The sequence below is a fragment of the Sinocyclocheilus grahami genome, unplaced genomic scaffold, assembly GCF_001515645.1.
Source record: "Sinocyclocheilus grahami isolate Dianchi unplaced genomic scaffold, SAMN03320097.WGS_v1.1 scaffold36.1, whole genome shotgun sequence".
Classification (NCBI taxonomy): Eukaryota; Metazoa; Chordata; class Actinopteri; order Cypriniformes; family Cyprinidae; genus Sinocyclocheilus; species Sinocyclocheilus grahami.
Genome location: NW_015505215.1, coordinates 2,546,878 through 2,563,201, shown reverse-complemented (window position 1 = coordinate 2,563,201; position 16,324 = coordinate 2,546,878). Strand labels below are relative to the sequence as shown.

The 16,324-nt window shown below is 35.6% G+C and overlaps 1 protein-coding gene across 1 annotated transcript in view; it reads left to right on the top strand.

Moving 5' to 3' along the window:
* LOC107581630 (vesicle transport through interaction with t-SNAREs homolog 1A-like) overlaps positions 1–16,324 on the top strand; it is an 82,684-nt gene that overhangs the window by 277 nt on the left and 66,083 nt on the right. The window contains exons 2-4 of the mRNA XM_016267255.1: positions 1,030–1,086; positions 1,642–1,752; positions 15,841–15,918. Coding sequence (XP_016122741.1) covers positions 1,030–1,086; positions 1,642–1,752; positions 15,841–15,918 — 246 coding nt within the window. The remainder of the gene's footprint in view (positions 1–1,029; positions 1,087–1,641; positions 1,753–15,840; positions 15,919–16,324) is intronic.

The following is a 16,324-nucleotide window of genomic DNA, read 5'->3' as shown; positions in this document are numbered from 1 at the left end:
TAGTTTCCATCTTATTGACAGCTTCCCGTTTGATATCGCTTGATGTTTTTTTTCTTCATGATTAGTGCTATCGCTTGACATGGTTTGATGTGCTTCTCTGGTCTTGTTTGATCAGTAGATGTACTGATGTTCTTTCACAGGGTTATTTATTTATAGCGTGCTTCTATCATTACAAAATTCATATTATAAATGAATAGTTCTGGCTCTGATGCTAACTGTTCAAGACAATATTTCATCTGTACTAAAAAGATGTGATGTACAGTAGTAACAGATATTTAGTTAGGGACTATAGTTTCATGTAAAAACAATGAATCTATATATTACAATTTAAAATAAGTGTTTTCTATCTTTATATAAATTTTGACAAGTAATTTATTCCTGTGATGGCAAAACTTAATTTTCAGCAGCCGTTACTCCAGTCTTCAATGTCAGAAATACCAGAAAATTCAAATATGGTGATTTGGTGCTCAAGTAACATTTTTTTATTGTTATCAATGTTGAAATTTCGTGTGGTTCCTAACCACACCCCCAAGATTACAACCTCTCTTATTTTTAGAAAAAGCTTCATGAACATGCTTGGAGAGTTAGATACGATGTACAGTATGCATTTCATCTTTCAAATAAACATTAGTGAGGTGATGCAGATGCAAATTATGAAAGGGAAATTCAGTCATGCTCTATACTTTGGCCTGGCTCTTACCAGCAGACAAAAACCAATAGAACCTCATTGTAGTCGTTCTGAGTGGGTGGCAGAATGGCAGAGTTGGGTGGTGCTGACATTGTCTCTCCTCTTTTGAGTTGCCAAGAGGCGTCTCTGCACTCCTTCACGAAATAACAAAGGCGTTTACATGTGGAAAAATAAGACACATCAAATATGGATCTTTGTGCGTTGAGAATGTGTAAATATATCTTCAAATACAGGCTTGTTTTTATTTGCTCCCTTGTTGTTGTGGGGGAGTCGGGCTGTTGTCATGAAGCACAGCTCCTCCATCCACTGATCAATATGTTTCCTCTTTTTCTCTTTCAGAGGAGAAGACACAGCTGGTTCTAAATGTCGACAAACAGCTTGAAGAAGTCAGAGAGTTGGTGGGTCTTTGATCAGTAATTTCCACTCACTCGTTTTCTAAATAATGAATTTGGAAAAGTTCCCCCCTGCATAAACAACACCTGCAATGTCACCAGTGACATGAGACACTCTTCATCTGGCTGAAGGCTGCTCGGTGCTATCGGTGTGATCACATCCACATAATGTGCTTTTAAGTGACACTGTGCGACACATTTCACGCCATTATTGGGGGAAGGCGCTGTGGCAGGTGCCGAAAGGAGGGATGTGTGTTGCATGTAAATTGTCCCATCATGTCATGTTGATTGGACAGTGTAAATCAGTGGGGGCCCTTTTGTGCACACCGGTTTGCTCACATGTGACACGGACACATGTCGTAGTTGTCAGAGCTCAACCGTGCCTGAGGTTTTAATGAAGCGGCACCTCCTAACATGACTTGATTTGCCGGGTGCATGAATCGATGCCTCTGCGCTGCCTCCAGTTGACAATAAACAAGCTAGACAGTTTAATTGTTTTTGTATCAAAATGGTATGTGAAATAGTTTGATTGTTTACACTGAATTTAATTGATGTTTCTAGCTCGAGCAGATGGACCTGGAGGTTCGAGAGATCCCTATTCAGAGCCGAGGCATGTACAGCAGCCGTCTGAAGAGCTACAAGCAAGAGATGGAGAAACTTGAGAAAGAGTTTGTGAGTATTAAAAACGTCCTTATACCAAACAAAGCACACACGTATTGAGTGAATGCTTTCATTGGCAACTTTCTTCTTCTCATAAACATGCGCATATACACACATGGTCTAAAACTCTAAAATCACTGAAGGTCATTGAAATTTCCACTGTGGTTAATTTAGAGTGTAGTTTTTGCAACTACCACTTGGGCCAATGAGAGCAGACCTGTATTTTTTTTGCCCGAAGTCCTTGTTTAGTTATTCATAACTCTATCTGCCCGTGAAGAATCCACCCCACACACATCAAACCTCTCAAGGCGCTTTTCCTCTCAAGCCAAATTTTTCCTTTGCTTGTTTTACATCACCACGTTTGTCTTTCTTACTCCCGTACTGTAATAATCCTATTAAAATACACATATTTTAGTTTTCTCTGAGGTGGTCACAGTTATGTTATATTGGATAAGGAGTGGATAAACTGAACACAATAAACAAACTTTAAATTTGTAATATTTGGAATATGAGGTTGGCCTTGCCTTTGTGTTTTTTAAGAGTTTCTGAGAGCAGGCTAATATACTATATTTCTAGTAAACCCTTATGTGTTACAGTAATAATATGAATATATGTTTATAACGCAGATTTTTGTGTATACTGATATATCTCAGTATATATTTTTAAAAAAGTTATTTTTTTTAAACGCATTCATCATTTGTTGTACTTCCACTTTAATCAAGTGCAATCATACACTAAAATTCTATATATATATATATATATATATATATTATATAGATGGATAGATAGATCTAAAATAATTATATTAAATAAATTAAATGACTAAATACATTTATATAGTTCATGTGGCAAGATGGCACAATGAATGAACTAAAATAGATTTTTAATAATAATAGATTTTTAATTTTATCATTTGTCATCCTTCCACATGAATATAAACATTTACATATTACAAATTGAATGTTATCCTTCCATGTGAAGTATATAACTATATTTAATTATAATTTATTTATACTATAAATAGTATATAGTATTATGCACACACAAATAAATATATGTATATATTTATAAAATAAATCAGTTAACTAAGTAAATATATATATTTATGTAATTTATGCGGAAGGATCACATGTATGTATGTGTTTTTGAAAAGGATATAATATATATCAGATATAGTATATATCACATTGGTGTTAAACCGTTTTAAAGTGTTTCAGTCCCTCTGTAGCCTTGTTCTTTTTGCAATCCACTGATGCCACCATATGAAGTCTCAGCACGCAGCAAATTCTCTTCATCTGAAGTCGTTGCTTTCAAACTCGGCACCTGCACCTAACTCAAGGTGCTCTTGATATCAATTACCAGATGGCTACGGCATCCACAACGATTCCAAAAAGGCTGACATAAATGAGGAGATTTTTGAAAAGGATCTTTTGCCAGTGATCTGATGTTGTGCCGCTGTGCTGATAGCTCAGATCACAGTGGAGATCTCTCTTCTCCGAGGGGCCTCACGTTCCTCACCGTGGGCATTTAATTGGCCGATGATTAATCTTTAGCTTCTCCTGCTTGACTGTTGCTGTGCTTAATTATCATGCAATTAACACCCGCTGTGATCTGGTTTAGTGCACCATTCATGGTTTGCATTCCTTTGCCTTTCACCTTGTTTTTTTTGGATATATTTCTATGCAAACTAATCGTGGATATGCAAGATGTTGTTAACATTTTAAGCCGTCCGTCATTTGTTTGAAAAGTGTTTTGTGCTTTCCAAACTCAGTTTAGTAGATCAAACTTTTTATGATAGTAATAACAATGAAATTGAGAATATTACATGAATGAACATTTTTACAATAGTAAATATAATAGTAATGGACAGATGTTTTTAGAGTGAGATCTGATTCTGATTGAAAGTCCTTTTTTTCCTTGGTGATTTGAGTTTACGTGCATTTGAAGAACAGATCCCCCTGAAGCCGCCATTGACAGCAAACCCCAGAAACTTGTCCTGAAGCCGGGAGATTCAGCTGGCTCCTCAGAAGTGCCAAATGCTTTAGCGTGGATGGCTTATCCTCTCTGCCACGCAACGCGAGCACACCCGCACACTTCTAAGAGGTGTCAGGGAGAGGGCCATCGCTGCTTTCTCTAAAAAAACAGAGGCTTTGTTGTGCTTCCACGGGAAATCAAGGCCTTGTCCTGCCCTTCCCCTCCTCTGGCCTCCCTGGAGCTTCTCTCTCTTTACCCTCGCACTCACCCGTTCACCCGCGGTTTGAAGTCTTCACTCCATCCCACTCGCCAGACTAAGCCTCCTGTTCGGCAGCAGACGGGGACCGGCCGACCTCTTAACCCTGCCATTTTTCAAGAGAAGGTAGGCAGAAATCAGAAGGACATCCCGAAGGTATGCTCGCTTCATGATGGCTTCATTTTGATAATGGGGGCGCAGGGTCTTAAATCCGAGAACCCCTGCGGAGGCCTTATATTAGCAAAAAGGAGAGTGCTAAAGATATAAAAACAAGCACATTCTCGCAAAACAAAAAGTAAAAGCTTACTTGTCAGTCAGGGGCTGTGAAAGCCAAACATAAAAGTCAGTGCCTTTCAGCTGCGCTTTTGATTGGTCAAAAAAAGAGAAAAGAAATGGAAGCGTGATTTAATAAATACAATTGGGAAAAAATATATCTGTTTAAAGCGAGAAGAACAGTTTGTCTTCTATGCCTTGTTATATCAAGCCTAACCCTATCTGTCCACTCTGTTACTTATATAATACCTTACAGGATCCACAACCGGTTTTTAATTTTAAACATTTTTATTTTAAACATTAAGTGCTGATATTTTATAAATAAATAAAGATCTCTAAATTCATTCCTCCACTTTTAATCACCACAGGAGATATTGAATAAAGGAATTATGGAAGATGTCTTAGTGGATTAAATTGACAAACGTACCTCGTTTACACAAAGCTAGATATATTTGAATATTGAAATTTTTGTAGTTTTCTCTTTGATTTTGTTACATCAATACAGAGACCATAAACCTAGCTAAACTGTATTATCAGACTCATTCCTGATTCCTGGTTCTGACACATTTCCCTCTGTGAACGACAGATGGCAATATTGTTCAAGGTATCAGGAAGAAATCCTTGCTCTTCACTGCTTTTAAGCAATTGCTAATCAAAGCCATTTTCTTAGATATAGGTAGACCGTCAGTCTCTTTTTGACTTCTTTCCTTTGAGGAACCTGGAGATTAAACACTGTGATTATCCTGGGTGATGGGGTACTTGTTTTCTCATTTGGAGGGCAAGTAGAGCTTGTAGGCAGAAGGGTTGGGGTCCGGGTGAATGTTTGAGTCCAAGGTCTCTCCCACCTTTCTACACTCAAAGACTTTTGCTCAAGTGTTCTGCTTTGCTCTCAGCACATTAGTTTTTTTTCTTTTCTTTTCTTTATGAACCTTGTTCTTTTAATAAACTGACTTCAGAGACTAATAGTCTTTTAGCAGCTGGTATTACATTTGCATAATCATTTATGAATGTGCAGTTATTTTAGATTTTTTTTTTAAGCAAAATGAGATTACAGAAAAAGAAATGCAAATTATAATTATTCGTTTTCCTATTTATATTTTGCTAGGACTTAATTTTTATGTTTGAATGAATTGTGAATATTTTGGTTATATTAATGCAGAGTTTAATAGCAGTAAGGTTGTGTTTATGACACGGATGTGCTTTTCATTGTAGGGTGCAGATGTATGATTCATTAATCGTATATTAAAACATTTTGTTAGGTTTTATTTTATATTGTGGTTTTTACAAGAGTATTTGCTAGATATAGAGAAAATGTGGATCTGAAATCATGTCATTTCTGAAGCATAGTTGAACTCCTAAGCCAGAGTTGTGCAAAGAAAATATGTTGTTTAGCTTGCTTGATTGTTCTGTAGATTATAAATGATATGTACTCTTATAATTTTTTTGCAGTCACGAGACAATAATGAGAATTTATCTTATTTTCAATTCCACGTCCCTATTCAAAATTGCAACAATTGCTTGAATAATTCCTGCAAGCAATAAGTAAATTGCATTCCTGGCTCTAGCTGTTAGTATTTGATATTGAAGAACCCTATAAAGCATTTATCAAGCCATGTTTGCAGTGGTGAACATATTTTGTTATCATTGTTTGGCATTGAATCAATTCAAATGACATGTGAATAATCCCACCCACTCTAAAGCGGTACTGAACTGCAGTGGAAACGCGAGCCGTGCCGTACTGAGCCGAGCCGAGTCGAGTCGTATCACGCAGGGGGAAAGCACCAAAAGATTGTTTATCAGAGCAGATGCTTTTTTTTATAGGTGTTGTGAAGAAAGTGTGAATGACCTTGAAAGAAAATGAATATTAAGGTTAATACACGATAAAATACTGAATTATGTAGAACATCTTTAAGTTAAATAGAAGCTCTGTCCTCATGGACAGATATTTTTGCTGTATATTTTTTTAGTAATAAGAATTCATTTTCAGTTTTTTTTCAGAGTTGGCTGACCTCAGTACTGAGCCATTTTGTAAGGTCTAAGGATTATTTATAATGACCAATAACATAAGAACATGACCATGAGTTTAATCAGATTTATTAAAGGCAGTTGTAGTAATATGTCTAATATTAGGTATATGAGAAGTTTACATGTGAAATTGTACAATGTGACCTAGTTTTCCAATGGTAAATTTGCCCTAGTTGTTAAAAATGTCAGATTGTGGGCATCTTTGTTATTTTGTTAAAATTGTCTCGCAAGGGTAAATGCATGCCTTTGAATTGTGACATTTATCAAAAAGTCTTTTAACAATTTGTCAACTGATAGTTGTACATTATGAAATTACTGGTCAAGGTCCAGGTCACAGATTCTATAAAACATTGTTGGAGTTTGTTAAATCCCTTCAGGGGTTTGTCGGATAAGTGAACTGAACACAGGTTTGTCAATCATCTTGATGAAATCCAATGACTTCAATAAAACTTTGTTGCACTTCCCCAAGTTAACTTTTAATCGTCAAGCTCTTCTCATCTGCAGACTTGTTGCAGCCTTTCGTGTGCTATATCAAGTTTTACACACACAACATGCTCTCCAAATAAGCGCTTTGACTCTTTCAGAATCAAAACTGAAAACTTGTTTCTTAGAGTTCTTGTGATACCAACCAAGTCATCTATTACAGCAGCTTCCACAAAAGAGAAGCATGACAGACATACTTGACCTGGATGTTCGACACTTTTAATCGCCTTAAATTAGAGCCGAATGTGCACTCGGAAAAACTCTTTGATTGTTGTCTGATTGTTTCATGGTGCTAAGAAGGTAATGCAGATTAGGAGTTGTGTCCTTTGAGTTTAGCAAGCCAAGTCCAATCACTCACGGATTACAAACCTGTGTTTATTATGGAAATCTCACAGATTGATGGGATTCTTTTTCTGAGATGGTACCGATTTAAGAAGGGACTAAATCGATCTTTTGAACACGTCTTTTATTATGGAGTTGTTTTACGTGGGGCGTCTTGCGGATTGGTTGGTACTCTGAGATGGGATTGTGTGGCTTTGCAGAGATCAGCGCTGTGGCGCGTGCTCTAATCGCAGTGATGGGACGATGATGAGGTGAAGGACTGTGTCACTCGAAGGAGAAAATCAAGCCTCCGTGGCTGGCAATGAAGAGCTAGTGTACTTTATAAGAAGTGGAGTTTTTTCTTCTCAAACTAGAAAACAAAAAACAGCAATAGTGTATTTGAACGTCTTATTTTATAGCGTAATATTTGGACGTATTAGATAATTTATGGAATATATAGATAAAAATATATATATTTTAATTATAAAACGATGATGATGATGGAATTATATTAATTAGATTAATAAATTAGAAATATAAAATTATTATTTATTTATAAAAAAATATTTTTATAAAAAATATTTATAAAATAATTTTCTGTGGTAATCTGCAACATTTGTTGGTAGAATTTAGCTATGAATCGTCATAAAAGTAGTAATATTTTGCTTACATAATTTATTGGTAATTGTGCTATGTTTTTGGTGGTGTATTGGTTATTTATTTTAATGGATAATCTCCTATTTGTCTTCATAGTTATCCGTGACACAGATCAGGTAGAGCTTTTCAATTCAAGACAAACACTTCCATGTTTGTGTGTGTGTGTGTGTGTGTGTGTGTGTCTGTTTGAGAGTGGCTGGATAATCAGACACAGCGGAGCTGTCTCCTCTCTCGGCCTGTTCCTATCGCTGCTGTAAAGTGAAAGTGACATGTGACACCCCCGGAAAATGATGAACCGACATGAGGGACGAAAAAGGGTGACACAAAATTTTTGATTTGCCAGACCATCTTAAGTATGAAAAATCATGAAGTATTTATGAAATGTATTATGAATCACTGGCTTGTTTTTTCTCCCCTCTTTTAAAATGCACGCCCCAAAAAAAGGAGAGAGGGAAAACTTTGACGTCTCAGACTCCATAGACATCAACTGGTCCTCCCCCTTAATGGAGTGATATATTTACAGTGCGTATGAAATCTGTAAATTATTGAGATTAAGAGTTTTTCTCAGTAATGAGGACGAGAGTTATTTTGTTTTTTCTGGGAGGATTTTGGCTGGATTTAAAATGATGGTGAAAGCCTGGGGTGGAAATGTGCTTTTTGTCATTGATTAAAATTAGGCAAATAGGCAAATCTGAAATTTAATGTCACATCACACTTTTTAAAACATAAAGAGCTAACAGACAGAGTAGGTCTAGGTAGCAAACCATTTTTTTAAGTCTGTGCTTTTTCGTCTAATTTAAATATTTGATTAAATAATTTTAGATTGTTGTCCAAGTTTATAATATTTTGATATATGAATTTTAAATGAATTTCTTTCTACGTAATGCAGGGGAAATTTTTTCTGCTGTTAGAAGATTTATTTTTATTTCTATTAATGTTATTTGAAAAAGTTCATTTTTTATATTATTGTACTTTTATTTATCTTGTAATGTCACATCACACTTTTTAAAACATAAAGAGCTAACAGACAGAGTAGGTCTAGGTAGCAAACCATTTTTTAAGTCTGTGCTTTTTCGTTGAATTTAAATATTTGATTAAATAATTTTAGATTGTTGTCCAAGTTTATAATATTTTGATATATGCATTTTAAATGAATTTCTTTCTACGTAATGCAGGGGAAATTTTTTCTGCTGTTAGAAGATTTATTTTTATTTCTATTAATGTTATTTGAAAAAGTTCATTTTTTATATTATTGTACTTTTATTTATCTTTTTATTTTAAATATGCCTTTTTATTCGGTGTCATTTAGTTTTAATTTGATTCTATATTAAATCAAGTATGTGAAATGAATTAAGCATAGTAACAGCTCAATATATATTTGTAATTTTTTAATTAAATGAATCGATTACATAATTATAATATTTTTACTTTGTTAAACTAGTCATTTTTATAATTAGAATATATTTATTCATCACCACACATGCACAAACAAAAATAATGTGTAAATGAGTTTAGAGATCATCTCCTTTCCGACAGAGATATATACAGAAAGGATTAGCAGAGGCCACGGGATAAATATCTTGTCTTGAACTTCCGTCTTGAGCTCTATTGTGATGAATGGTTGCAGTTGATTTCACAGGACCGCACTTCATTGCGACTGTGGATGAGGCCTTTGTTTAAATCTCCATTTGAATTTGGTGCACATAGGGCAGTGACAAATATACCTGCATGTGTAGAATTAATGATGTGGTTAAGCTGCAGTGTGTGTTTGGGTATTTTTATGCTAATGACATGAACATTCATCCCAGACAATAGTCGCGTTGCGAGAAGGAGAGGGAGAGACCGAGCGAGGCGTTATTCAGCGTGTAGCAATTCATTCCCGTGTGTATTCGACACAATAATAGCATATAAGCTCGGCTTTCTTTATGACTGGTTGCATCGGAGTGTTCTTAGATGAAACACTCAGAACAGACATCAGATACTAAATATGGGATGAACTTAGGTCAGAAGAAAAAAACAAACAAATCTTTTCTTTTTGTTTTTTTCCAGAAGGAGTGAGTTAGATGGAGAGAGGAAGACAGATGTGGGGAGGTGAAGAAAGACAAGAAAAAAAAAGAAGTTATTTTCTGTGCAGGGTTCAGTGAACCATATGTAGGTAGCCACAGGCTAATGGGCGATTGGTCCCTGGCTCGCCAGGTATCTTGTGCCTCAGAAATCCCTCCTCCATTTCCTCTAATCTCACCTTTTCTCTGGTGCTGACCCAGGGAGGCCCGTTTCATTCCCCACTGCACGCCAGAGGAGAGTGCTGTGATGGGAGCCGGCCCGGCCCTGCCAGCTCCGGCAGTCTCCCTCCCCACCGGCTTTTCTCTATTGATTTCTCCACTCTTGCCTAGCCGGGGTCTGCTCTAGCAGTGCCCGCACCGGCCCCGCTCCCAACCCAGCATTAATGTGAGAAAAAGCTCGGCAGCCAGAGAAACGGGCTTTGATTTTTCATTAGAACTGCTTCCATATTTTAATATTGGGTTTAATCGGCGCTTATGCCTTAAAGAAATAACCATTCACAGCGACTCCCCGGCCTTCAAGAAGTATATGCCGTTTCTTCAATCAAAGCTGCTTGAATGTGCTCTTTTGTTGGGAGTTCGCTTGCAATCGTTTTTCCCTCGCTCTCTGTATGTGGGCAGAGTCGTTAGGTTTATTGACTGCACTTTGTGTTTCGAACATGACATTGACAGAAATATCCATGGCTGGATTGTTTAGTTATATTATTTAGAAACTTTTTTCTGACACTTTTTTTTATTATTAAAAAAAATGTACTCCTCAACCTTCTTTTTTTTTTATTTTTTTATATAATTTTATGTATGATGTTTCTTAATAATTACAGAGTTTTATCTTTATTTTATGGACAGTAATTTTCATAACTTTTGTTTTATTATATATATATATATATTTTTTTTTTGTAATATTTGGACCTATTAGATTATTTATGAAAACATATTACTTTAATTATAAAACGATAAAACGATAAGTTCCCTTACTGCATTCAGGATAACATAACATAGCATTTTAAAAAAAATGTACTCCTCAACCTTCTTTTTTTTTTATTTTTTTATATAATTTTATGTATGATGTTTCTTAATAATTACAGAGTTTTATCTTTATTTTATGGACAGTAATTTTCATAACTTTTGTTTTATTATATATATATATATATTTTTTTTTTTTGTAATATTTGGACCTATTAGATTATTTATGAAAACATATTACTTTAATTATAAAACGATAATGAAAACTGTTCCATTACTGCATTCAGGATAACATAAAATAGCATTTAAATTAAATTGTAATTTTTAAAAATTGGAATAAATTGGAAATATAAAACGAATATATATTTATAAAAATTACTTTTATAATATTAATAAAATCATTTTAATATGGAAATCTACAACAATTGTTGATAGAACTTAGCCACAGCAATTTGTCATTTAATTATTTTCACTAATATGATATAATTATTAAAGTTATATCAGAATTGTGTTTTTTATAAAAATATTATAAATATATATAAAAAAAATTATTTAAGGACAAAGAGCAATATTCAACTCTACATTGATATATCACAATTGCATATTCATGCAATTTTAATCTCTGTGGCCTCCATTTGTTCCTGATGTTTTTTTCTTCATGCTTTGTTTTTTTAGTACACAATGCTTCGTGAATTAAAGGCACACACCAGTAACCTGTGTGTTGAGAGACACCATGCTGATATCAGTCCATGTGCTGTGTACAGCTCCTGCGATTTTTACCGCAAGTGACTAACGTAAATGTCACACCAACGCGCACTAAACCAAACACATCTGTCCATCTATTACCAAAGACTAAAGAACAAATCACACAAAGACCCTCCTTCGACCATCATTACTTTGTGCCTTTATCTGATATTGTATCAAGCACACACAAAAAAAAACACAACCAAGTGCACAACCTCCTACAATTTATTTTCTAGATGTTAAAAGAGAAAAGCAGCATTATGTGTGTGCGGGTGGATGTAAAGCTTCCTGTGCATGTGTGAGTAGTATTCTTTCTGCTTGCGGATGGTGTTAGACCCCTGCTAGGATGAGATGCATTATTTAAGACTGTTGTGATACTGGAGCCTGCTTGAAAAGGTCTTTGCTTTCTTCAACCACTACAGCACTTTACTCTAGACCAGATGCACTCAGAAAAAAAAACACATGATGCTTTGTCCACTGTTGCTAAACACAGCTTAACATTACAAAACACACAAGATGCATGCACACAATGCCCTAATAACAATCACATTTTTTTTATATTTAATGCCATTCATTGTTAGCCATAGTCTTTTTCTCATTTGCTTTCTAGATTTTTTTTTGTTCCACCAATCAGCAATATGATGTGAATATTATTATTTTTTGCTTACCCCCCCCCCTTGTGAATTCCCCTTAAACATTTTCAGCAGATTATTAGCTGCAGAAAGAAAAGGTTAAATGGCAATTTGAGGCAGCCACATTGTTTTTGACTAAAGTCCCATTAACTCGAAATCAGAACTGGCCAGACATTTTCCCACTGGTGAGAAATACTTAATGAAACACACTTTATAAATTAAATATCATTAATTACTCTTCACGGTTTGCCACCAGCCGTGTGGTTTCCGAGTGGAAAAGTGGAGGAAAAAGCTTTGGCAGTGTCACTTCAGGGCCTCTCATTAAACTCTGCCCCTGGGAATTTTTATGCCTTTTAATGCCTATCTAATGAACTGTTTACTTTTGCTGCAGTTCAGGTTTCATTATTATTTGTGTCCTTGTGTTGCCGTTTGCTGTCAGTGTGCAGTGTGTTGAAAAAAATTATAATAATGCAATTATAATGATGAACAATAAGAGATAGCAGTTGATTTATAATAAGACATTTTTGTGGTAATTATTTCTAACATTTTTATATATTTTTCCATGCCCTTAGAACTAAAGTTTAGGTTTTTTTTTCTTATAATGGTTTTAATCCTTTTAATTAATAATATTGTTACAACTGAAACCACATAGGTTTTTTTGGATGTTTTAAATAAGATGTTTTTAATTGTTTTTCTATATCTGCTGCAGTTTTGTTCATATGATTTTCAGTACACGGACGATATAAGGTAATTTTTCTAGCTGATATAAATATTTAGCCTGCACAATGCATATGCTATTATGATTTGGTTGAACAGTTTTATTTATTTATTTTTATTTTATTTTTTGCATTGTACATCACGTCAACAGACATACAACACACATTTTTGACAGGACACAAAAACCCTCCTTTCTGGTTTGATGAGACATGTGTTTTAAAAGGCAGTCAGACCACTTTGCATAAAGTTAAGACGGTTCTTTGTACTTTCTCCCTATGCTTCTGGGAATAGAAGCAAATTCTCACCCAAGATTAAAGCAAGTGACAAGAGAAAGACCTTTCAAACAGATTAAAAAAAGATTTCACTTTTTTTTCTGTTGCAATAAGGTATTTTCATTCTTACAATTACAAAGCCTTCTCTCTGGGTTTTTATGTTTTAGTGCAGGTTTTATATTTGAGTGCTCCAGATGAACTATGCAATATGTAGGAACTTTAAAATCCATTGATTATTTCTTCTTTTTGTATTTTTTGAAAAGCGAGAACTTAGTATTTTTTAAAACTTTCATATCATTCCAATTGATTTTAGGTCATTCTGGGTCGTGATTAAATATGCAATACCCCAATGATCTAAATAAATAGCACCACTTTATTAATGCATGGCAAATAGGAGATAAGTAAGTAGGAAAATAAATAATTCTAATAAACTATAACTCGGCTCCGATCTAATGCAAAGTACCAATCAAAGTATTTTCTAGGGTTAAGCAGTCAATATTGCCCAGCTGCTGTGCTGTAGCAGCAGATGAAGGGAGAATAATCAGTGTGAGGGTTGTTTTACTGCAGGGGGAGTTGCAAAATGGTGTAAACGGGCTGGGAGAGGAGTATCGCTTTGTTTCTATGACTAGTTTTCCCCTTCGAAGACTTAAGGCTGCATTTGCCATTCTTTTTGTGCAAGATGCACTCAAAGGTTACATCGTGAAAGTGGTTGATGCTCTCAGCTACAACAAACAGCTATTTAGAAGAAGAAGAAGAAGAATGAAACAAAAATAGGGTTTGAAGACGACAGTGTGTGCATTCAAATGAAGGCATCTCCAAGGCTTCCGTTTTCAATTATGAACATGCCGACATTCCCCAAAGTTCCTCTGCTGTTCTTTAAGGTGTAACTCGACTAAGATGGAGCATGTGGGTGGGTGGGTGTGTGTGTGTGTGTGTGTGTTTTTTTTTTGTCAGAAGATGCGCTTTGTTTGTGGTGCTCGTTTGTGAAATAATGTGGAGACAAATATAAACCATGAATATAATGTTAAATATGAAATGACACGAGATATGACACACATATATTTTAAAACCGAATGATCTGTCAGTCTCCTTTTTAGAAATCTCAATTCCTGCATTTGCGCTTTATATTAACTACTTTTGTTTGTGATCAAAATATTATGAATGCTACATTCAGTTTAAAAAATGTTGAATAGTGCAAATTCATTACTACTTACTCTACTAAAGATGCCCCCCCCCCACTCAAAAATAAATCAATAAATAAACTGCTGCTTTCAAAGTTCCTTAAACACCGAGTGTGGAGAAATGATGTTAAAAAAGATTGTTAGTATTATTTCACATAAGTATAAGGATATAAAAAGAAAGCAAGTTGTTAGAATTTCTATGTTTTTCTTCATTTATCGGCAAGAAGTTGAAAGCTTTGAATGTTCTGTTCAAATGTATTTTGAAAATGCACACATTATAGGATTATATTATTATATTAATTATATTACATTATATATATATATATAATTTTTTTATATACATGTATGCATATTTATATATAAATTCATATAAATATATGTGCGTGTTATTTAAATACTTTTAAACAGAGATTTTAAAACTATAAACTTCACATATAGATAGATAGATAGATATATTTCTAAACATTTAGCATGGTGCAAATTCATTGCTACACATTTTTAGATGTTAAATTGATCATAAATTGTAGACTCTGATAAAACTCTCTGAACAAACTCTACTTTTTATTTTTAACATATTTTCATGTCCTATCCTCCTGGATTTGACTGCATCCTCTGCAAGCAATTGTGACACAGCATTGCATCACAAAATGCAGTTCTTGGATAGCAGTTATTTTGCTGTTTAGTTTTCCCGTGGCTCGCCTGCACCTTTCCCTGCTCTCATCCTCCCGAACACTGCCAGCCTGCAGGAAGAGCGAACAGAGGGAAGCAAAGGGCTCTTGGTAAACGTTATCTCAGTGTGTTTTTTTTTTCCTCCGCACCACCAGTGTGTGTTTAGTTTGGAGGGTATTTGAAGAGGTCGGGTGTGTTTGTAAACATGCCATACTCGGCTTCTGCGCTCACTGAATCGGAGGTGGCACGCTCTGAAGTGTTGGGTGTGTGTGTGTGTGTGTGTGTTTTCTTTTTTGGACACGGCATTCTTTTTCCCAACTGCGTAGCAGAGGAGAGACAGAGGAACGAGCCCAAATCTGATGGCACGCCAATCGCGTCGACCTGGGTGATGAATTATTCTCTGTCTAGCTCCCTGGCTTGGTATTATCACAGGGTCTGCCAGAGAACAGGACTGACAGCAGTGACAGCCCCCAGAACACATCTCCCTCTGACAACTGATACTTTCCTAAGACGCTCCCTGCCTCTGTCTTGTTCTACGGTCCACCATTCTACACTTTTTATTTATTTAAGTGAAAGGGGGGCTTTTGCTATTGTATCCAAGGGCTCCGGTTCACTCAAGCCACACTATATTACACATACACGCAAGCACACTTTCTCTCTTTCCATAACACACACGCACACACACACTTGCTCACTTGCTTCAGTATATCACCTAGTGTAAGTATTTTTGTTTCATTTGCTGATCCAACAGGGGGCTCTCGTGCTTTAGAAATGTGGGATTTTTCAAGTCAAGTGAACTAATGCTTGTTTTTTCTCTCTTTCTCCCCTTGCCCCTCTTGTTTTTCCCTCTCTCTCAACCCCTTCCCATTGCAGAAAAGGTCACGTATTGCCTACAGTGATGAGGTGCGGAACGAGCTCCTGGGGGATGATGGGAGCTCCTCCGAGAGTCAGGTAGGGTGTTAATCAGGGGCTGTGCTTTCCCAGTGTGGGTGGCTGCTTGGGGTGAGGATGGGTCAAGGCCACGAGGGGCAGAGAGAGGCAGGCATTGGCACCCAGTCATGCAGAAGCAACACTGTTTAATGCAAAGCTGCCCAATGCTGAATGGGCTTTAGGCACTAACCAGCGTCTGGGCAGGACCAGATTGGGGTAAATTCCTGTTTTCTCCCAGCTGTTCACTATCCGCCTGAGTCCGTATTCTTCTAAACCACCACAGAGGGTGAGGGGGAAACTATGTAAATAAAAAAAATAAAGGTTAATATTATTTCACATATGTATAAATATATATATATAGGTGTATATATATATATATATATATATATATATATATATATATATATATATATATAAAAATATATTT